This window comes from Cloeon dipterum, chromosome X (assembly GCF_949628265.1).
Source record: "Cloeon dipterum chromosome X, ieCloDipt1.1, whole genome shotgun sequence".
NCBI classification, from domain to species: domain Eukaryota; kingdom Metazoa; phylum Arthropoda; class Insecta; order Ephemeroptera; family Baetidae; genus Cloeon; species Cloeon dipterum.
Genome location: NC_088790.1, coordinates 13,868,422 through 13,892,012, shown reverse-complemented (window position 1 = coordinate 13,892,012; position 23,591 = coordinate 13,868,422). Strand labels below are relative to the sequence as shown.

At 40.1% G+C, this 23,591-nt stretch overlaps 2 protein-coding genes across 7 annotated transcripts; one reads left to right on the top strand and one right to left on the bottom strand.

Moving 5' to 3' along the window:
* Positions 1-1,943: 1,943 nt before the first annotated feature.
* On the top strand, positions 1,944-22,137 carry LOC135944997 (nucleolar protein dao-5-like). 6 transcript variants are annotated; one of them, XM_065492315.1, is made up of 11 exons: positions 1,944-2,307; positions 13,793-13,845; positions 14,429-14,526; positions 14,649-15,236; positions 16,340-16,716; positions 16,947-17,194; positions 17,265-17,345; positions 17,461-17,595; positions 17,655-17,822; positions 18,013-20,569; positions 21,517-22,137. In XM_065492315.1, exons 2-10 carry the CDS (start codon positions 13,839-13,841, stop codon positions 20,520-20,522), a joined length of 4,212 nt encoding a protein of 1,403 aa, XP_065348387.1. In that variant the 5' UTR covers positions 1,944-2,307; positions 13,793-13,838; the 3' UTR covers positions 20,523-20,569; positions 21,517-22,137. The 6 variants fall into 6 exon arrangements, with proteins under 6 accessions (XP_065348387.1, XP_065348384.1, XP_065348386.1 ...); XM_065492312.1 differs by lacking the exon at positions 1,944-2,307 and adding an exon at positions 9,057-9,342 and having other exon boundaries at positions 14,652-15,236; XM_065492314.1 differs by lacking the exon at positions 1,944-2,307 and adding an exon at positions 9,057-9,342 and having other exon boundaries at positions 17,034-17,194.
* Positions 4,589-6,238, bottom strand: LOC135946009 (protein Star-like). Its single transcript, XM_065493988.1, has 5 exons — positions 5,762-6,238; positions 5,553-5,707; positions 5,279-5,473; positions 4,913-5,122; positions 4,589-4,860 (listed from the first exon to the last, which is right to left on the bottom strand). Exons 1-5 carry the CDS (start codon positions 5,886-5,888, stop codon positions 4,729-4,731), a joined length of 819 nt encoding a protein of 272 aa, XP_065350060.1. The 5' UTR covers positions 5,889-6,238; the 3' UTR covers positions 4,589-4,728.
* Positions 22,138-23,591: the final 1,454 nt, after the last annotated feature.

Sequence of the window (23,591 nt, the reverse complement as noted above, 5' to 3'; positions counted from 1 at the left end):
AAAATTTGATTTTTTTTTACAAATATGTATTACATATTTATTTGATTTATTTATAAATTTAATTCCTGATACAAGAATTCAGCAATGAAAAATGTCACATCTAAATCGGCTAGAAATACCCGTCTAAAACTGTCCAGTTTACTTTACAACACTACGTATCTAAAAATATTCGACTGTTCTCTGAAAATTAAAGCGCCGTCTAAAATTAACAGCCCTATAATAATATTTATAATTTATCTGCAAATAATGCCCAAAATAACAATTTCTTCGTGAGCAAATATTTGGTTTTGAAACTGAATCAAAAGAACTAACATCCCCTTTGATGTTGGCCGCTGCAGCGAGTTTCGTAAATTAACATTATTGTAGTCGATGCGCGGGTTAAATAATTTGTGCGAGTTTTTGCGGCGCCATCAAGCATCTCTCTACACGCATGTTAACAGCTTAATTCCAGTGGTGGCGGCGCGCACCTGTTCCCCCCGTTCGCTGCAAACCCTGATAGTTGGTGGCGTTTGCCAAAAATTTTCGCCGGCTCTTTGCGTTAGACACGTCGACTTGTTTCTTTTCGACTCAAAGGGATTCCCTTCCCTGCGGCTGCCCGCGACAACAAACGCGCGCGGCGGCGACACACAAACTCGCTCGGATTTATCGGCTATGCCTTTGTCTTTGGGTCTCTCGATTCCGAACGAGCTCCGAATTTGGAAACTAGACGCGAAATTCGGCCGGATCGCCAGCGGCATAGATGGCCATAAATTAATAATACATCCGCGCGCACGGCATTACTGAGTCAGTGGTCCAAAATTAACCCAGCAGTCAAACAAAAGTCGCGCCGCTGCTTCTCCATATACATACTCCCTCTCAATGTGTCCGCGCTCGTGCTAAAGGGTTTAATTTTTGGCTTAATCTGCATCAAGGTGGAAGCATAAAATTTCAGAGGGAATTTTTGCACAAATAATTGGCAATTTTATTGATCTCATCCCCTTATGATTAGCTATCGCAAAATTATGAGATAAAAATGAATTTATCTTTGAATAATACTACTTTGATTTTAATTTTTATAAAGCTCACATTTTCAATTAAACACTTGAATTGAACTAGAGATTTTGAATTCTAGGCGTTTGGCTATTTTTTATTTCTGAGAATTCTAATCGTTATGGAACCATCTAATAAGCACGATTCATGCAGTTTGAACCAAATCAAAATTTTAATTTTCAATTTAAATATTTGAATAAATAGAACATCTTATTTTTTGTCTTTTTTCAAACATATTCATATTTTAAATCCTTATCTAGCACCGTAATTTTTCAGAAATCCTATAAAAGATGTTAGAATATGAATTCTTTCTCTGAAAAATAGTTTGAAATTTTAATAGCCAAATATTTTGCCTATTTTATTTACCGAATATTTGTACCGTCTAATATTCACAGCCTTTTATCTCACAAGTTTGTCATAAATCAAATAGTTTAGGGGCTGTTTTAAGGGTTTTAAGTTAACTGAACCTTAAAATATCTTGATTCTTTGAAAATTATTTATAAACATCAGGGATATAAAACAATTTTTGATTTTGGTATAAATATATATCAGTTACCAAAATATAAAATAATGCGGTCCTATTACTCGCCATCTGCATAGAAATTTTTAACGATGATCACCAAGTCATCAACACTTAGCTAAAATTTAAAAATATTTTGTATATAATTAAATATCATCAACATATCTAGTTAGCCCAGATAAAGTCTGAACAATAATTATTTCAAGCATTGTTATGGTGAAATAGCATATAATAATTTTACTATTACAGCCTACGCTCAGGGCGAAGCTCTGCGGATTTAGGTTATTTTTTATTATTCTTAGTCTATAGGTTTGAGACTTGTGTAGATTTTCGGAGGGGCCCGCTGTGTCCTAATTTAATTTTTCCAATATACGAGCCATTGAGAATCACAGACGTGTGCCAGTTTTCGGGAGACCGGCGCGGTGCCGGGTTCAAAGCACTGTTGATCCGTTTTTTGTGGACAATCGGCCAATTACTACGCGAAAGAGGGGTGTCGTCTTTTCTTTCCACCGTGCGCGATTCGTGCGGTGCCGGCGGCCAGAGTAGTCTCTTCTCTCCCTCTGCATACATACACACAAACGCAGAGGCAGGCGGAGGGCAGTTAGTTTTGTGTGTCGGTGCCAACCCACGGGCCGACTAAAATAACCCACAGCCCGAAGCCTCCTGGTTGAAATGTGCGTTGAGAGTTAGAGGCAGAAAGGAGCGCAACCGCCGAACGCACGCCGGGACTCAAACCCTGTCGCTTCAACCCTTCTCAGGTAAGCTAACCCTCGAATATAACCCTTCAACGGACCTTTTATATTGCTTTGCTTTCCTTGCAACTGATTGGAACATGGGCTTCTTGGGTTGATTTGGTCCGATCCGCCGGCGCGAGGAGTGCACGCGCGCTCCATATTTGTTTCTTGTGTCCACTCTGACGGGGGGTTAACGCGCGTTCTTGATGCAAGGCGCAATCTAAATGCGCCTCAACTGCAGTAATTTTGAATTAATGAGTCACTTTTACAAAACGAGTAGGAAATATATCGCAGAAATTTTGAATTTTTGTTGGAAATATTAATAATTATAAAAAACTTGTCCATGATTCTTAATTTTCTGAAGTTTAAAATAAACGATAAAAAATGGCAAAGCTCTGTGCAGATAAATTCATTAATTATAAGGGAAATTTTTAAAAAAAAAAAAACACGTTCTCGAATTGTACAGTGGCTGGTATGACCTTTCAGGTCTCATCAGCATATTTATCTTTACCTCCAAAACAAAATTCCATGCCACAGAATTAGAAAAGAATTGTTGATCAGCGATCGTCGACAACGTCCTGCCTAACTCATTGCCGCTGCACAGTACGAGAACGTGTTATTTTATTTTTCTCCCTTTCAAAATTTCACCACCCTGAATAAATCCTCGCAGAGCAAAGCCATTCGCTAAATTGGCTAATTATGTATCATGAATTTTCTGCGTGTACATTTGTTTTTCATGTATTGTGTTCGTAAAATTATTTTCAAGTATATAAAATCATCCTATCACTCTATATTTAGTTGCTCCTGTTTTCAAGTAATTCTTTACTAATGTTTTTTTAATTTTCTCCGTATTTTTTCTCTTCAAATTATGTAATTTGTGAACATTATACTTTTCTGGTTTTCTGATTTTATATATAAAGTCATTTAAAGTGCACAAACTTTCATTAAATTACATGCCTTATGTTGATTTGATTTAGCCGTTCAAACGTGTTTGGCGTTATTAAATCAATCACTTTCGAACGTTTTTGCTGCTCGCAACGGAAAATGCAAGTAAAAAATCTGTAGTCGCTTTGCGAGAGACGTATACAAAGAGAAAATGCGCCGCAGAGGATGTTTGTAGAAAATTTTTAGCCTGCATTCCGCAGTGTGCGTTGCCTCTCTCGACTCACGCGCCGAGTGCATTATGCATCAGCAGCTTTATAGTCATTTAACCGGCGATTTCTCTCGAATCACGCCAGCAGAAGAAACGCTCAGGCTTGATGATTCGACTCTTTCTGCGTCAAAATCAAGCAAGATTAGTCCCTTTTCAAAGCCACACAAAACTAAACTTCCAATAAAAGTATAAAATTTGACACTTAAATAAAATCCAAGTCTCTTTGGGGTTATGGGTGAGATTGCGATGGAATCCGAGACGGTGTCGGGCAAGCCAGATTATGCGTTTATTGCCCTTATTCGCGAGAGCCACCCACTCGGCCACGGCCGGCGCACAGTGAGTCAATGACGGGTTTAGCCGCGTGCACTCCGCAGACGTCGTGAATCGTAAAATACATTCCAGAGAGCAGATTAGAGTGAGTCTGAGTCCACGAGAAGATTGCCTCGCTCGTTCAAGGTTCAATGAAACCAAACAAAACTCTCTCGCTATGAGTTTTTAATCGACAATTAAAAGAGGTCACCTTTCTGTGTACGACGTGTAATTAATTTTTGGCGGCCGACAAATGGATTAAATTGTCAAGTGAATTTTAAAGGTGACTTTACGTCAAGCACAGCTTGAATAAAAACTTTTTTCACAACGTTTTTTTTAATTGAAGAATTTTAAAAATTAGAAATGTTTACTTATTATTTTGCTTTTGTATTACTCATTTTTCATTTTACTGCTTGCTTCTGTCTCCAAATTTTTTTATCATTATCTATTATTTCTCTTTATTATACAAGCTATATATGAGGTTTGAAATTGTCCGAATTGGCGCTCGCTTCTTTAGTTTGCATATTTTGCGTTTCTCTTTTTCCCTCTGTTACCCAACAACTTCCTCCACGCCTGAGTAAACAGCAGCATAAAAATTTCATCAGTGACCTTTATCTTGGTCTCTTATTGCACTAGGTGTCTTCTTCTTGACGATTAAATTAATACTTTGGCTAAACGATATCGCACCTCCGTAATACTTTCTGACACCAGAGGGCAAAACAATCTACCTGTCTCTCGCGTCAATTATTGCAGCACATAAATTGCACAAGGTGAATTCAGTGATGCTGATCGCATGTTTTTCTTCTTACAGAGAGCATTATTGAAAAATTGTTTTGTAAATAATTCGATTCTTTAATTTGTATCTATAAGGATTGGGCCAATCTGAACAACATCAGATATTTCGTATATTTTCCAACAGAATGAATCTAATTCACTCTACATAAAATTGAACAATTGCAATCATTATAGATTGTAAATATTTGTTACACTCGTTTATGTACATAAATGTAGTCAAAAAGCGTTGTGTTGAGCAAAATGTAACCTTTTTCTTCCATGAAACGAAGAATTTCTTTTTTCTCCTCCTTATTAAATTTGTAGTGATCAATTATCATGGCCTGTGATACAAGAAAAATTAGTAAAAGGTGTTTGGAAAACGAGTTAAAATACATCGATTGTCACGCGGTTGAAATCAATGGTTTTTAAAATGTCCATCTCAGCGCCTTGCACGTCCAATTTGAAAAAGTCGACTTTTTTCACTCCCATAGCACGGGCTAGCGTATGGAAAGGGATGCAAATCGTTTTTAAAGCGTAGCTATTGGACTGCGCTCTGTCGTGATCGATGATTTTGCTGTGCATCTCAGAGTCAAGGTATGAAACCTGCAAGAAAATAGTCAACATCAATATATGCAGATAAAAAATAATGGAGAAGATTGCAAAACTGTCTTTCGCGTATTTTATCATTATTTTTTAATTTATATATTTTTGTAAATTTTGATTCTTAAAAATTTATAACGTTTATTTAAGATATTGTACCAGCGTTGACTTAGTGGTTGTGCTCATGCAGATCGGCAATATCCACGATTTTCGGTTTTTCAACCGCAACCTATACAAATTTCTGGGTGCCGGCTCCACCAAAATGCCGCGCCAGTTTAAATTCATTTCCATGGGCAGCGTTACCGACGCGTCCTCGCCGTCAAAGGAACCGCAGTCTATGAAAAAACCGTTCCTCTGAAAAAAAAAATCAATGTATCACTCACACCTATAGATCTTTTCAAAATTGTGGGATTTGTTTTGAGGAAAGTCTCACTCGGTTCTTAAGCTTCTCGACAATGTACTTGTACTCAGGATTGTAAAAACCGGGCTTGCTGAGGAAATATGGGCCACTGCTCGGCTTCACCAACATCTGCCTCGTGAATGCTAAAAGCATTTCGTCGTCTTCCGCAAGACCATCGAGGTCCTTCACTGTGTGACAGAGTTAATTTGGTTACGCAAATCCTAAATAAAAGACTGTCTCACATTCAAGCACTTTGACATCCTCCAGCTTCACAGTAGTTATAGGTATCAGGTCATAGTTGAAAATCACAATGAATATGATGGAGCACACGAGACAAGTTACGAGCGTCCGCTTTTTGTTGTAGTCCATTTTCAAAACTTGATGAAAATAATATCGACCATGCTAGTTTATCACTCTAGCACAACGTCCGCCTTACAATTTTGGCCCCTCGCGAGCGTTTTGAGGTAAGTTAAAGTACGAATGCCAACGTTTCCACTTTGTACACGTTTCTTCGCCATGTGATAATAATGATAAGAAACGCGAGGAACTAACTACACAAAATAAAAATGTATTCACGCTAACCAGAACTATGCACGTACGGATCGTTTAAAATTGTCGTTTCTCAAATACTATTTTTCGGGTCAGATCAAATAAATTTCCTGTTGGTCCGTGACCTTTTGGTAGCTCATTAGGCACTGCCCAACTTCTTTTTTTACATAGGGCCAACACTTAAAAAATTTTCACAATTGAGTTAAGAGACGAATAAAAAATAAATTTTCCCTAATTCCAATGAAGTTATATTATTAAATTGGAAGTATAGTGCTCTTTTGGAGAAATAAAAAAGAGTTATTAAATTAAAAAACAAATTAACACTCACTCTATACGTGTTGTTATGAATACAAACTTCCCGTTACGTAAATTATTTGTGAGTCGTGACGCATTTTAATAATGACGTACGCAGTGCTTATAATAAAACTACACTTCCATTTCTTTTAATTCTTGGTTTCTAAATGTGACAAAAGATGAAAATCATAATTTAAACTTATTTCGAGCTGTTATTAACAAAAATTTTAAAATCAATAACCCTAAGAGTTCTTTGCAGGCTTTCAAAATGGTCCCAAAGAGAATCCTGCATTGCACTGGCGCGAATCATTTCTCTTCTTCACTTCACTCTCGACAACAACACCGGCAAGAGAGTAAAACACAGTTAAAAATTACTTTCTCCTCGCGAGAGAGCCCGCGCGGAGAGACAATTAAAAGTTGTGTCGCGAGTAAAGCACACGTGACTTTTGCGCGTTGTAATTAGGTCATAAAAGCGCTATAGGGGACACGGTGCGCGTCTCAATCGAGCGATTAATTAAATCAGCGCGGTGCTCTCTTAAAAATAGCCATAAAACAAAAAGTCCCTCTAGCTGTCTTTTCTGTCGCGCTGCACGATTGACGAGAGTCGACACACGGCGAGGGACCTACTTTGCTTCCGTCCCTTGTTCGCAAAACTCGATTGGCCGGCGTCCCGTCGCGCCAATTGGGTCATTTGGCCGTTTAACGGCCAATTAATGGACCGGCTAATTAGCTCGACTTATTGTTATCGTGTCTGTTCTCAATATTCGCGCCGCCCCATATAAAGACTCTGCTGCGGTTTGTTGTGGTTTGCCTCAAAATGACATAGCTAGCAAAAATATCGTGGTACTCACGAAGGAAAGATTATTTTTGCAAAAATATTAAAAATTCCATCGACTTAATTGTTTTTTCCTCTTGAAAAGTAATAAATAAACGAAAGGTAAATATTTTAAGATATTAGTTTGGAACGTTGAAAGTGCAAAAAGACAGGAAAATAAGCCTCCGAAAACTGTCCGAAAACTAGATAACATTGCATATTTCAAGTAATCTCTCGCTGCACTTAAAGAAACGTAATTGTTTAAAGAAGTCAAGTTCCCTGGTTCGGTTTGTTATTTTCTTAATCATATGACGCTAATTTAAATTTTAGGAGAGATGGTAAAAATGATAATAAAACTTGAAGAATTATATCGTTAAATTTAGAAAACACATATATAGCAAAAGAAAATGGGAAATTTAGCAAGTATAGTTGGACCTACATTTTGACGAAAATCATATTTTTATTCACTTTTACGTCACAAAACCTTGCCAGCAATCACATTTCCGCACTTCGTTTCGATCCCACACTGCCAGAAAACAATCGCAGCAGCTGCGGAATTATGACAGAATGAAGATAAACTCTATCAACATACAAACAAACGGAAAAACACGTGGCCGACAATTGTCTACGTTGTTCAAACAGAAATAACAAATCGAATAACCTTCAACGTTCCAGTTTTGCGAACAAAGGTGCATTGAAAACAGTTTCATCTCGGGAAAATTGCAAAGGCGGAAGACGCGAAATGCGTCGTTTCGGACAAAATTAAGTTTAGCATTGGCATTGGTGCAGCTGGGTTAAGGTCGCCCACACGTCGTGCATGTCCAAATACGGAGCGCCACTTGAGTTTTACACGCGTCCGACACTCTCACTTTCATCTGCCACTGCTCGTGCGACCAACTGTCGCGTCAAATCACCTCGCAGAGGTCAATTTTTGCTATACTCACACGAATACTGAAATATATCGTATTCTGTCCTAGGAAACGATTAAAAAATTAAAAATCATTCACTAAGCATTTTCATCGCCTTGGTTGTGTGGCGAAGGTTCAACGGCTGTGTCAAAAAGTGATCTTATCTGGTACTCTCTCCTAAATTGCTGATTTTTACTAAAAATAAGATAGGGCAGATTTGGAAAATTTCCCACTTTGAATAATACATAAATTTTATAAAAAAAATATCCGCGTAGTTTTGAAATGTTTGTTTATTGTTTAACATTTAAAATATCATAGTAAAAAAGAATTATTATTACCATTAAAATTTGAAAAGAAACACTGAATTAGTTTTGTGTATTTTTGATAAAAAAAAACACAAACATAGGAATTCAGAACATTAATAGAATGGGATATCCATATCATTAATTGATTTAATCCTCCTCGTATAATTATTTCCGTTGGGTCTAAACAAAATAAATATCGCTTAATTAGAAGACTCTAAAATAGGTTATTATATCTATGATGCGGTTTCGTTTATTAATTCATATTGTAATTTTATCATTATTTTTTTTATTTCACCCAGATTAGGGCGTAGAAAATTATTGCCTTCCAATTTGACCTTTGATAATGAGTTCAACAAAGCTGCAGCTTTTTTTTGCAAAGGGAAACGAAACTCATCTTATTATGCAGATTTTTCCAACTGTCTCGCCACCTTTTTTTATTTAAATATTGATTGATTGTTTTTCTGTGGGGCCATCATATCGACGCCATGTGATTTCGACCACAACCAATTCCCGTTCAATAGACGAAGAGGCACAAAAAATTAGTCAAGGAGCCCAGGCAGGATTGCCTTTCTCTATGCGTATAATACGTTTTATCAGCGTGGTGGCGGGAGTTTCGGGTTTCTCTGAGTCTCCTTCCACTGCCTCTTCTCATGCAGCTCCTCGCCATCTGGCCGCAGTTCAGTCTTAGTGAGTGCACGCCGGCGAACACTCGCCCTGAGAAACAGGTGTGCACCTTCAAGTTAAGCCTTCGCAGCAATGGCCACACGGACGGCCGTTGTGACCAACAAGCCAAACACGGCCGACCTGGCCGACAAGAACAAAAGGCTGGCGTACAACATGTACCGAGGCATGCTTACGCAGTTCTACCCGCAGGCCAACGCCATCATCGAGTCTTTACCCCACGACAGGGTCACCTACGATCAGGGGGTGGACAGACACATCCTTGATATGATGTACGTTACACCATCATTACTTTTTCATTCATTCACGCTGTCAAATTAAAATGATATATAGTGTTAGATTAGAAAGTTGTTGGTTTAAACTTTAATTTTATATGGTTCTATAAATATTTATGAACGGTATAAATTTATAGATAGATAACCAATTTTTAAACTGAAGTAAAAAACTGCATGGAGAATAATAACCAAATTAATTTTCTTTGCGAAAATTTAAAAATTTATTTCAAAACGCTGCACAATCATTAAAAATTAAAAATTTATCATTCAACTTACTGATTCATTTTACCAATTAACACTTACAATTTTTTTAAACTGGTCTAGTATTTATTTCTTGAATTCTCTTGCGCGAAAAATTGGAGGTTTTACTTGCATTTATTTAACATCATAAATCATAAAAATTTATGTCAGGAAAAATTATTTTTTTAGTACAATCTAGAGTAGTCTAGCAAAAAAAATCCGATTGTACTGGTCGCGCATCTTTCGCCTGAAAACTGGTTTTTGTGACTCTCCCACTGCATTCATTCTTCTCCAATTACGAGTCATGAGCACCAGGGGTGAAAATTAAGACGCTGCTCCAACCGTCATAATGTTAAAAAAAGGTGTGAATGCAACACACATAAAGATCGAACAAAAGCCAGAAAAAAATGCAACTCGATTGAAAAAAGCCAATCGCTCATTTCAAGTTTTATTGAATCTTTTATTTTGTAATTATTTTTCTGTGACTTTTATTTGAGCCTACTAATTTTGTAATCTATAGTATGGTAACTGCCCTTCATGGAGATTTCAACTGTGATTTAAAGAATTACTAACTTAATAGTTAGAACCAACTTAAACTGCTTTATGTTATAAACCAAGTAATACTTTTAATTTCTTCAATAATTTGACGCTTAAAATATTATCTTTTTACTCGTTTGTGGATGAAAGTTTTTAGATAAGAAAAAATGGAAAATTTATATACCAGCTTAAGTTTCGTTTTCCAGATCATTTTTGTCTCTAGGAATAATTACGACGACAAACAAGTCACAAAATCAAGTAAATAAATTTTTAATTTCTCTAAAATTGACCATTTTAGCTGGGAGACCAACTCTTTTGCCTTCAATCATCCCCAAAATAATACTGAGTTTTCTACTCCAGGGATTAGTCAGCATTGCAATGGTTCTTTGGTTCATATTATTCATGTCTTGGTGCCTACCGGCCTTTCCTCATTCCAACGGTCGCGCGATATCGCAGCAAGTGGGCGTCAGTCAGGGTATCAAGTGCAGACCATTTTTTGCTCGGCAGAAACTGACTGGTCTGCGATGTGTTCGCGCGCCGGACGCTGCTTTATTCCAGTCGATTCTCTCTGACTCGCGCGTTCTGATGACATCACGCACACAGCATATTCCTTACTCACTCCCGAGGCAGCAGCACCGAAGAAAGCAGCGGCTTCACGTCACTCGGACGGCGTGTTAGCCGCGGGTGAGAGCACACTTTCGTGATTAGCCCGCGCCCAGGAATATATTACTCTCTGCACTCCAATATAATTTGATCTGAATCATTGTCACCGCAAGCTGGGAAAATCACAAAAGCAGCCTTCCTTTCGGCGAGATAGTAATGAGTGATTCACGTGTCGTAAAAAGGTTTCGACCTCACCGCTGCTCTTTGTTGCGGGTGGCCCTTGACTCCCTGTTGACGCATACCTTTTATTTTCAAGTACAAGACAATAAGTTCTCCTTGCTGGTTTACTTAACGATTGCGGAAAACAACTGCTAACAAGAGGTCTCGTTTTCCCTGAATTCTCACCTTATATTTTGCGAGCAGAATATATTTTACTTTCTTTACCATAAAATCCTCTAAATAAACGTTGCTCTTTCGCCGTCACGGAGATTTTGTAGTAAAATTTTCATTTGGTCATGCTATGCATTTTTATCCAGAAGAAAATGTTATCTTTTCACGCACATGCATTTAGTTGATGCAAAATAACTCATAGTAGAATAGTTTTAGGGGTCGACCGATCATGGCGATTTTTCATTAACTTTTGGCCCCGTTTGACTAAGGATGGTAGAGGACAGAATCTGACAATCCTGTTATCCCCAATGTAATTCATATGGAGGGTAACATGATTTTTCGCACAAAGTTGGATATACCAATCACTACTATCCTTAGTGTTATCTATAGATCAATTTGAACTTAAACTAAACTTGAACTTAGGATTAGTTAATGCAATGGCAACAAGGATTTTCCATGCAGGGTTTTGCAGTATCAATCCTCGTTAATAGAAACTACTGGCCTCTCTTAAGGTTGATCCATTTTTATGACTTTTATAATGCAAATATTTATTTTTTTACATTGCTGAGCAAATCAATAGCGTGCGGCTTTTTTCATGTACAGGAAAAGATATTTCATCATGAGTTACAATTTTTTGTCCTAAAATATACGGCCTTCATCTGCTGCTGAAGTGCAAAAATCACGTTGTAAATAATTTGTGTCTCTCGACATGTAGCATCTCGGGTGTTTGTAAGTGGTTTCGCGTGTTGTTTTTTCCTTGTTGCAATTGGACTCTCGGGCAGAAAAGTCTGCACGTCTGTCTATCACGAGAGCAGGCGCCGACGTATTGCACCTAAGCTCGCGCAAGGCGCCTATAGGCGTCAAATTAGAGATGTGGTTTCTCATCTTAATAATTCCTCACGCACTGCTTATGGGCATCGCGCGCATCATGGCGGCGGATGATGCTAATCGTAACCTTGCTCGGCGGCATCAGGAAAAAACAAATTGGCACTCGTTACGCCAAATAGGGAATGAAATGGTCGTGGGACTGCTGCTCTCACCGCGATTTTTTGGTCTCGGCGTCGGCGAAGTCTTGGATCCACGTAAAATTTTCTCCAGTTTTGAGCTAATTCTGAATAATGACGAAGTGTTCTCAGCAAAACAGATTTCGGCTTTTTGCCAGGATTCAGAGCCGCCTGACGCTCAAGGGTAATAAGCTCCAACTCGGCACGTTCTGAAATTCCGGAAAAGCGGCTAATTAATTTGGGTGTCGTGTGAGTGCTCGATTTAAATATAACCTTTGCAATAAATTTGGCGGAGAAGCAAGCAAGGCGGCGATCAGTCGATCCGCGCTGGCAAATGCCCAGATCGACGCTCTCCTTACAAGCTAAAGGTCGTAAATCCAAGGTCAAGGTTCGCAAAATGCCATTATGTCTCTGCCTGCGCCGGGAGGATGGCCCAGACCACAGGACCAACGCACTGCTTCTCTCTCTGCTAAATTTACGCGCGCGTCGGCCGCCGACCGGCCATAATTTACGGCCTCCGCGCCTGCTGCTCGACCAAAACACACATTTCCGAACACTGTTCTTTGCGATTCGCGAGAGTGATTGCTGACTATTTTTAAATAGGTTCAAGCGGCCACGCGCCGCAATTGCCCACACCCGGTTCAAAGTGTTTAAGGAAGTCGAGTGCTTTGCTTACTGCATTTAAAATTGTATCTAGTTCTCCTACAAAGAAAGCAGATGATTATAATGGGGATTTGAAGACGGTGGACTGTTTTTTTCTGTGCATGTCTGATTTACTTTTAGGCACCGAAGAATAAAAATCACGCAATTAAGGCATTAGAGCCAAACTTAAAACCGTGCTTTAATTTAACCACCAAAACCATCTAAATCACTTGTGAACTGTGGAGCTTTATAAAACCTAACAAACGCGGACAATGGTACATATTGGTTTTTGGTCGGTGTATTTAAAATAATATTCTTACAAAAATGATATTTTTATGTGATTTATTGTAAATTAATAACTTTCTCTTTGAAACCTACTGGTTTAATGAACAATTTTAATTTGATTTTTAAATTAAACGATTTAGCCAATTTTAGTTTCCAACGTGATAATTTAATTAAAAAAATTGAGCTTTTAATTACATTGCTCTAATTGTTTGATTGTGAAATTTAAAAACAATTTTATTGACAAGGAAAAGTGGTTAAAAGAAAGTCTAACCCTTTTAAATTGTCTCCAAATCTGTCTAAATGCAGCCGTCTATAAACAGTCGTATTTTATTCGTCTAAAAGTCCCAATTCGACAGATGTTATTCTTGTACGATTTGAAAGGCAAGTGAAAAAGCAATCATTTGGCGTGCGTCCTTAACCTTGAGTGCACTATACGATCGAACTGCGAAAGAAAGTTGCTGACGAGTTGAATAAAATTCAAATTGTCACAGTGAGTAATGAGAGAAATTTCAACGCCGCGGCATCCTGCTTTTCGACAGCATGAAATCGTGCTGCGTTGCATTTGATACAAGTTTGCCTTTCAAAGTTTGCGCTGACGAGTAGTACGATATATTTGCTCACAAGCACGCGCCGTGGAAGATAATTAATCGGGATGCGCGATATTGATATAACAAAAACAAAGTGTTGCAATATTGAAACAAATATCTAAGCATTTGTCTTACAAAATATCTCCCCTCTGATTGCAGACAACAATCGAATCAAATATCTGGTGGGACCAAGCGAGGGTCCAACATGTCAGGTAAGATGGTTTACTTTGCTTTTGAGAGGGGTATGGTTGGTGTTCGGTTTCTGTTCTTTGCTCTTCTCAGCACGACGGGAATATTGTGTTTCGAGGCTTAAAAAAATTCACTGATGAACCGCAAACCCGCAATGCTCCTTTTAAATTTGGCAAACAATATTACTGAATTTATTTTTTTGTTATTATAACTCCTGCTGACTTTAAGTTGCTTGGAATTTGTATATAAACTATTTATAGACCGATTTCTGTTGATATTCGTTAATTTTTGTTTAATTAGGCATTCAATACTATTTTATCTATAGCATAAATTTAAAATTGAAAACCAAATTAATCTTTAATTAGATTAGTTAAGTTGAAATCAAAATTAGAGCGAGCTCCTAATTCATTTAAATTTCTAATAATTGGGAAAAATTTGTTTTTAATAAACTCTCGTCGTGAAAAAATACTGTAGAACAATGCATTCGATTTTTGAGACCAGAATAATCTCTGAGAAAATTGTAAATAAGCATGAATTAGTTGTAGAATAAAGTATTAACTTAAAATAATATAAAAATGAGATTTTTATTTTTATAATCAATTTCAGAAGGTGCAATGGGTGGGGGACCTGGAGTGCCACCGCCTCCACCGCCCCCACCACCCCCAATGCCGGGTCCAGGAGCACCGATGGCAGCCAGACCCAGGGTATTCATTTTTATTTAATTTAACCCAGTTCGGGTATAATATTTAGTTGCTCATCAACAAGCAGCACTGCAGTTGTTTCCAGCTGGTTGCATACATTAATAAACCTAACCTATGATTTCCAGCTGCCGCCTACCAGCTCCCTGGAGCCGCCGGCGGCCATCCAAGTGGCCATGATGGGCCAGAGCAAAGACAAAAAGCCGTTCACGTACACGCCAGGTGGCATCGACCTGTCGCAGATCAAAAGCCCCCGCATGGCCCGCCGCATATGCCGCAACGCCGCCAATGAGGGCATCTGCGGGCCGCCACCGCCGCCGACCAACGGCCAGCAGCAGGGTCCGCCGCCCCCGCCGATGATGCCTCCTCAGGTCGCGGTGCAAGTGCTGCCCCCGCCGCCTCCTGCGATGCCGCAGAACAGACCACCGCCGGCGCCACAACAGGTGCGGCCTCCGATGCCCCCGTCATCGCCGCAGCAGGTGCGTCCGCCCCCGCCACCCCAGCAGATGCAGCAGGTGCGTCCTCCGCCGCCGCAGCAGCCCCCGCGGCCCCTGGCAGAGTTGATTAAGGCCTCGCTGCCCCCGCAGTCGCCGCCCTCGCCGCAGCCTCAAATGCAACAGCGGCCACCTCCGATGCCACAGGTGGTGCGTGCCGCTCCCGCTCCTGCACCACCTCCGCCGCCCCCACAAACTTCTCAGTCTCCTATCCCTCAACAGGTGAGACGCAAAAGGTTTTCGAAAACAACTGGCAAAGCGAAAAGCAATGATTTTAGGGCTGGGATTTTAAGACAATGGACTATTTTTTCTGTGCGTTAGATTTTGTGAGAATGAATATTGAGATTTTTTAGAGACACACTTGCATATGGCCTTATCCCTTGTAGAAACCACCTAAAATAGAAAATTCGCATAAAATCGTTCAATTCACCGATATGATGTTTTCTTCCAAAAAAATCAATGTTCTCCATTTTTAATTAAAGCTACTTTTTAAAAAAACTATGTGAAATAACCTCAAGAATTTTAGCAAATTTATGGCCCTCTAAATGATTTTTATTCACGTATTATCACGGTTACTTTCATAATTTTACCGGCCTATAGATGGTTAGTTTTAAAAAAATAGTTTGGTTTACTTTATTTTTAAGCTATAATTTAACAAACATTTATATATTATTTTATAGCTTCATGGTCAGTAGTACATAGCTGGAGCAAGATAGTTTTCAGTGAACTGTAAAGCTTCCTAAATATCTTAATCTTTATTTTAGACTATTGAAATATATCCCGAAAACCACCAGGATTTGACATAAATCGCTGACTTAAAAAAAATTAATACAATTGTATGTTCACAAGTCAATCACTTAAAACGTGAATTTAAGTCGGAAAATTTAACTGAAAGATGGGTTGCAATAAAGCGTCTTAACATAAAAATCTCAACCCTTTAGCAATGATTTATTTATTCGTTCGAGTTGGCTGACCAGTTTGCACACTCTTTTTTCTCAAGTCAAACCAGCTCTGGATATGGGAATATCCGCAAATGGCTTTGGATCAAGACGTTTCTACACAATGAGCGTTCTATAAAACGAAACAATATAGTAATTTCAATATAGTGCGCAGTACTCTTGACAGTGCTTTTATGGGCCTAGAGTCATGTCAAACAAGTATCCCTGGAGGAATGAAATAAAAAATAATATGTGTCTAAAATATCTTCGAAGTATATAGGTTTACTCATACTCGAGTTTAGGACAAGTTAATAAACACTTGTAACCCTTGTGTATCAATCATAAGAAAACGTGCGTAATTCTAAATGACCTTAACGTCCCCACTAGATGCGAAGTGAGCCTGTTCGCGCTTCCCCGACTCCAACGCAATTGCATCAGCCGCCTGCAGGCACCCTTTACATCCCAGTGGTGATGCAGCAACAGCCGCAGCCTATGCAGCATCCGCCTCAGGTGCAGCCAGCCTCAGTGATGCTGAACCGAACGCAGCAGTGCATGCCCTGGATGAATTCTGCCTCGCCCTCGCCCCAGTCTCCGGTGCCCATGTGGTCTCCTCCGGTGACCCAGCCTAGTAGCAGAATCATCCCCATTCAAGTGGAGGGTCGCAACTCGCCGATGAGCCCTCCAGCCAGCAAACCGCAGGCTAACATCAGGGTCATACCCATCCAGATCGAAGGCAGATCCGCCGCCAGTCCTCCAGCAGCAAAGTAAATCATTTAAGCAATTATTTTTATTTTCAAATATTTTTAACTACTATTATATTCTAGCTTTAACATTAAAAATAACCCTGAAATTCTTTTGGAAAGGATATTAACAAATTACACGCAAATTCACTATAATTTTGCAATAATAGCATATAAATTAGCTTTTTTGTAGATTCATTTTTCCGTTTTTGATTGCATTTTGACTAATTAATTTCTATATTACTAACACGCAGCCCCGGAGTGCAGTCTCCAAGGGCTGGTGGTGGTCACGGTTGGGCATCCCCTGCTCCAGATAATCCAACACAGTCTCGCTCATTCAGGGTGCTCCAGCGAATCACCTCCTACGACGAGATCGAGGGCGAGCCCCAAGCGGCGCCGGTCACCCAAACAGGGCCGCCCCCACCTGCCCCGATATCACAGATGCGGAAGCTGCAGCTCTCCAACGATGATAGGGCGCTGATGGACCGCTTTAAGGCACAAGGTATTTACCATGATTTTTATTTAAATTTAGATTATATGTTTTCTCAACAAACTTGAATAATTTAAAACAGAAATGAAAAATGGCTTCACAACCGGGAGCAAACCAATTGGAAGGAGCAAGGAAGATGTTTACGATAATACATATGAATTTGGTAGCGTATTTCAGATTTTATTAAATATCTGGTGGTGGCTGAAAAAATATCAATTTTATTAATGTATTAAACTCCCAAAAAATAAATCTAATTTTTCATTTATTTACTTTTTCAGTCGACGTAGACTCTTCTTTGCACACAGAAGCTGACCCAAGATATCGCGGCGCAGCTATTCCGTCCAGGGCTTTCAAAATGCTGCAAACAATGACTGGTCCCGACGGAAACGGCGCCTCCGCCAGTGAAGACTATGGTAACAGATTTATTTTTATTGAATCATTTCCCATTCACTGGGAGTGATTTCCTTTGCAGTGCAAGTGCAAAGAGCACCAGTGCAACAGGCGAGAGTGACGTCAGAGCTCTATGTGCCTCCTTCAGAGCAGAGCGCTCAGCCTGAGCCTCGCAAGTATACTGGCAGTGCTATCCCCTCGCGGTCTTTCAAGATGCTCCAAGCCATGACAGGAACGAATCAAGATGAAAGTAAGTAGCAGACAGTAGTTCCGAAATTTCTCTTCATCAAGCCATTATTCTCATCGTAACTAATCATCAGATGGGTCCAATGTATATTCCATTTACTATAATTAGCACAGTTATTATTTTAAAATAGATCTATAATTTTAAGAGGAAATGATAAAAAAGGAAATCAAACACGTGTATTTTTATTTTATAGACGGCCTGGCTTATAGCGAAGTACCTGCTGAGGCTATGTATTATCCAAACCAATCCCCATGTCCTTCTCCCTATTCGTGGTATTACCCTCCAGAGGGAAGCTCAGGCGACCCTGTCTGGGATTCTTACATGTACGCTTATTACCAAACTTACGGCCAGTATCCTCCAGGATACTATTACCCAAGCGGGTATGAGTCTGAAGAATTTTCGGGCTACTCATCCACAGAGGAAATGGGCTATTACGACCCAAATCAGGCGGCGTATTATGCTGCACAGCAAGAGTCGCAAGACGAATCAGAAAATCAAGCAGCATCGACGACCGATCAAGACCAAAATTCTTCTGAAGATAGCGAGGATTCTGAAACAGAGGTAGAGGAAAGCGACGAGGAGGAGGAGGAGAGTGTTGAGCCGAAGCGATTGAGCAGTGGAGCAATCCAAGCCATTAAATCCGTGACTGATGTCAGGGTTATTGGAACCGACGACGACGAAAGTGAAATCGATGAAGAAGAGCCGCCGAATAATCAAGAGCCTAACCTCCAGCTGGGAAGCAAGCAGCTCAGTGTAATTTATGAAGAAAGTGAGCAGTCTGACGCAGAGAGTGTGAGAAGGATGAGATGCGGATGGAAGTCAAGCAAGTCTTGCACAGAAACCGAATCTAGCGATGGGGAAACCGAGGACGAGTACCCAAACACCAGCGCCAAGGAGGAAGAGGAGGACGAAAGCACAGAAGAGGAATCAGATGAAAAGGTCACCACGGCGAAAAGTGTCTCACCAAGTGAGTCGAGGACAACAGTTGTAAAGGTAGAGAGTGACGAAGAGGAAGAGGAGGAGGAGGAGGAGGAAGAAGAAGAAGAAGAAGAGGAGGAGGAAGAATCAGAGGAAGAAGCCACCCCCAAGAAGCAAACTATAGAAGTAAAAGAAGATTCTGATGAGGAAGAGGAGGAGGATGGAGAGGAGGACAAGCCTGCTGCAAAACAGGAATCCAGCTCTGAGGAAGAATCAGACGAGGAAGATGAACCACCAGTTAAAAAACCAGTGGAAGCAGAAGAAGAATCTAGTGATGAAGAATGTGATAGGCGGTTGAAAAATTCATCAACCGTCGTTGAAATTTCCAAAGCAGACTCGATGGAGATAAAGCAAGAGTCTGATTCCGAAGAAGAAGACAGCGACGATGAAGCAAACGCCACCGTTACTGTCCGTCTGCCACTAAGGATAAAAATTAGCCCAAGCAGCACTAATTGCGGTCCCGTGGCCACTCTAACCGTCGGAAACAGCGAGCAGGTGCAGAGCTCCGAGGCAAAGGCCGCAGCCAAGGTGGAGGAGTGGATGCAAAGAAGCGAGTCTAACGCCAGCATTGGGAGCAGTCCGGAAGTGTCCATCTGTCTGTCTCTGCCACTGAAAAGGACGCCTGCCCCACCTCCTGAAAACGAGGACAGCCACTGGGAGGACGACTCGAGCAGTACAAGCATCCAGACTGTGAGGCACAGGCGCAACAGCAGCGTCCCTAGCGTCGCCACGACGCACCAGGTGGACAGTGACCGTGAGGAAAGTGAGCCGTCGAGTCCGCCAATCCATCAGAACAAAGAGGAGCCTCCCAAGGTTCCCATAAAACCGCAGAGGAGCACCAGCTCTGTCTGCGAGAAGAAGTGCAAACGGAACAAAAGACGCAGCTCGACAGAGGACGACTCCGGTGTCACTGACCTGAGCCGCCAAATCTCGGACAGCGAGTCCGAAGTGGGACTGGATCTCATGCTGGCATGTCAGCGTGCTGCCACGCATTCGCGCCTGTTCAAGCTGCTGCAAGATGCTGGCGTCTGCAGCGACGACGAAGAGGACGACGATGCAGAAGAGGGCAGCGGCGAACAGCCGGCCGAGTCCAAGGACGTAATCGTGCCGGTGACCAAGCCGGACGTCAAGCCCAAACGGGACACCTTGCGACTACCTCTGCAGGCCGAAATGTGCGACAGCAGCAGCCTCAGCAGTTCAGAAATCACCTCGCCTGCGTCTCCAACGGTGGCAGCCAAACTGGTGCGTGAGCTCGCGAAGGAATTGTCAAAGAAAAAGGGCAAGAAGAGTAAGACGAACCGCATCCACGCAACAGCTCTTCGGATCATGAAGGAGGAGGACAACGATCCTTACGACACGGGAACCACCGGAAGCTCGGCCTCCTCGGACAGCGGAGGCGCCAGACCGTCGCCTTTGCAGACTCAGCAGCCACCGCTCATGATGCCGCAGTACTACCCTGCTTACCCTCCGCACATGTACGGACCCCACTATTACGATTACGTTGATTATTACAATTCTTGGGGCATGATGGACCCCAGAGAGTACGCCGCCATTCCTGCCAGGGCATACAGGGTTCTGTCGCAGCCTGGTGTCAATCCTATGGACGCGCAGTTCGCCAAGTGTCCGCGGATACGGCCGTTCGTCCAGTCGCCCCTTATGGTCCCAAACCAATCCTCTCCCACGCCTAATTCGCAGGCCAACACTTCTTGTAATTCAGCCTCGTGAACCATCTGAATTGCTCTTCTATTACTCACTTCAATTATAAACCCCAGGTTCGTTGATCGAGACTGAAACGCATATATAATTTAGAAACGGATGAAAAACTTTGTGGCTACGAATCGGTGCAAATTGGCTAGAACTGTAAAAATTGAAAATATTTCGCTAGCTCAAAGTAATCGGCGCCTTCCTCACGGACTGATACCAAAGTTTCGCTTGATTTTTGAGTCGGGTTCTGTGCAGGAAAGGTCGTTCGATCAGTTATAGTAGTGCGAGTGTTTGGATTGAGTAGGCTCCGCTATTTCAATTTAATCCTAACGCCCTGTCATTTGGTTTCAAATAATTCTGATTATTTTATAGTTTGACTGTGCTACTTTCTTATTATTTGACCCTTTTTATTTGCCAAACTTCTCTCACTTGGAGTAAACTCCACCAGTTGAAAAAAATAAATAAATGAAACGACCCAACTAAAGAGGGATGGGGTGGGGGTTCTCGCTCACGCGTTGTATAAATAAGAAAAGTAAGTAGTTAGCTGTAGAAAGTTTATTCTCTTTCTCATTTTGTTTGTATCATACATTCAGCTAACATCCATATTTTCTCTCATGACATTTTTCACAAGTCATGTATTGCGCGAATACTCTCTTTACACGAATTAAATAACATAAACAATATCTCATAACATAATCAAAGTTTTATTAACTCGTCTCATCAGCATTGACCCATATATGGTGCAGTTTGCTTCAATCATGGAGGAACAGGCCGTCTTTTTTCCATTTTTGCACGCTTCACATTTTGAATAGCTCTCGGTTGAATTTCCCCTCAAAAAATGCATCAAACTTACAATTAGGGGAAGTCGGCTGGGGTGCATGATTTCTGCACGCGACCCCGTATAACATATTCGTTTCATATTTTCATTAACATTCTCGACCGTTTTTTCTCTGTTGTTCCTCGTTTAATTTCTTACTTCAAGGTCTCTGCTTATGACTTTCTCTGTTTAAAACAGGTGCGGGTCACTACTCGGATTTGTAAAACTCTGAAGCGAAGTCGATTGAACGGATGCTGCAGAAAGTCGCCCTCGCGCAGGAGACAGTGCTACAAGTCGATTGAGAGATGGCATACACAACTCAAAAATAAAAATGTATACACTATATGCGATGTAAATACACTGATATGATTGTATCCTGCGAAAGTGTGAGTCACGAAACAATCATATTGAGCTTTTAATCCAGTGCATTTTTGTCTAGTTTGCTGCAGTCAATTGCATAATATCTGTTTGTATAAAAAATATACGTGCTACTTTTTGTTCTCAAGCTCTCTCTCTCCCTCTTTATCGATTTCGTCAGGTCACCATCTTGTTTTAGTATTTGTAATGACTAACCTTGTCGCGAAAAATGTCTCATGAACTTGACATGCATTTTAATAATACCACCAGAATGTGTGGGATGCAGCCATGGAGATTTATTTGATGTTGATAGTTAAATAATATGCGATTATCTTGCGTGCTTAATTTTTGCCAATTTTGTGATCATCTGTAGAGAATGTCTTTTTTTTAGTTCCAAGCTTATGGCTTCTTTCAAGTTTTGTAAGGAATTGAAATTAAAAAAATATACTTAAAACGTGGAAATATTTATTTAACTCAATGGTTTTCCTTTGTTAAATTACATATTGGAAATAAAACACATTAATTTAAAATCTAGATTGGTAAATAATTAGCACAAGTTTAACGATCCAAAATGTGAAAACGCTCAAGAATTTGAGAGGGTCCGTCAGACAAAGCGTTGGGAACATATTCTTGTCTGCTAGTCTGATTTTCCTTTATTTTCGCGCTGAAACGGCTGCTCTCCAAGCCAATTTTTTATCATAAAATTGCGAACAACTTCTTAAATCCTCAAAACATAACTTTGTAATAGAAATGATTAGGGAAATTCGGGACGCTATCCCATATTCTATTGCTTTTTCCCATTGCGTTTCACCTAGGATATGATTTAAAAATTGAATACATACTGTGACGTTATTAAGTATACAAAATATCATAATTGAGCTTATTACTAATTTGGAAATTAAATCTCATTAACTGATCAATAATTTCTAAGTGTATGAATCAATCTTATTATCGGATGTGCAGGATCAGCACATCAGATTTTTTTATATTTAAATTAAATGATATGGCAATTTTTGTTTACTTTTTAGTATCTAAAGCAGTACTATAGTATGCTCAACTGTAATTTTACACCATATTTTAAAACTAAAATCTATCAATTCAATGAAACATATATTTTTGCATGGGTCAGTATTCTAAATTTTTTGTATTTCTATTTTATTTTCTTAAAATGATTACGATTATTGTTACAAGAAAAATCTTTCCAAATAGGAAAAAATGCAGAAGCCATGTTTGCTATTCGGCCTTTTTAAAATGCCTGTAATAGTTTTGAGCTGTTCAGCAGGTACCTCAGGAATAATGTTGGTTATCACGTCCACTTTATAGCACCTGAGAGGATATTTGTTGTTATTATCCTTTTCCGGCATTTTCAACCACTCGATTTGCTCACAAAAACTTTCAAACATTGGTGTTTTTTCACCAAATGGAATGTTTTGGGCAACAAACGCTACTCCTAATCTAGCTTTCTCATCAACTACTAATTTCCAAAAATATTCAGGGACACGAAGCTTTTTTTGCGGCGCCAGGTGCACTTCTGTCAATTCTCCTTTGCTGTCTGGCAATTGGGCAGTGCCGGAGGTGCCTGTCATGATCAATAAGTCGTTGTTGTTATCACGAGCTAATATTCTTGTGCTTTCTTCTAAAGCATTCCAGACGCCACCGTTCATCTCCTGCCACTGAGGCGCCACATTGATGAATCTGTACGTTAGTTTTTGGTTGGAGTCGTAAACGAAATCTCCTCTTGGTGCTAGGTGGCCTCGAGAAAGATAGTGATTCGCTGTTTAAAAAGAAACAACAAATTTTAAGAGTTATTAACTCAACCAGCGTACTGTTACAAACCAATATATTTTTTATTGAAATTTTATAATATCATATATTTTCTTTTTTATTTCCAATGTTGAGCAAAGCCGTGCAGAAAA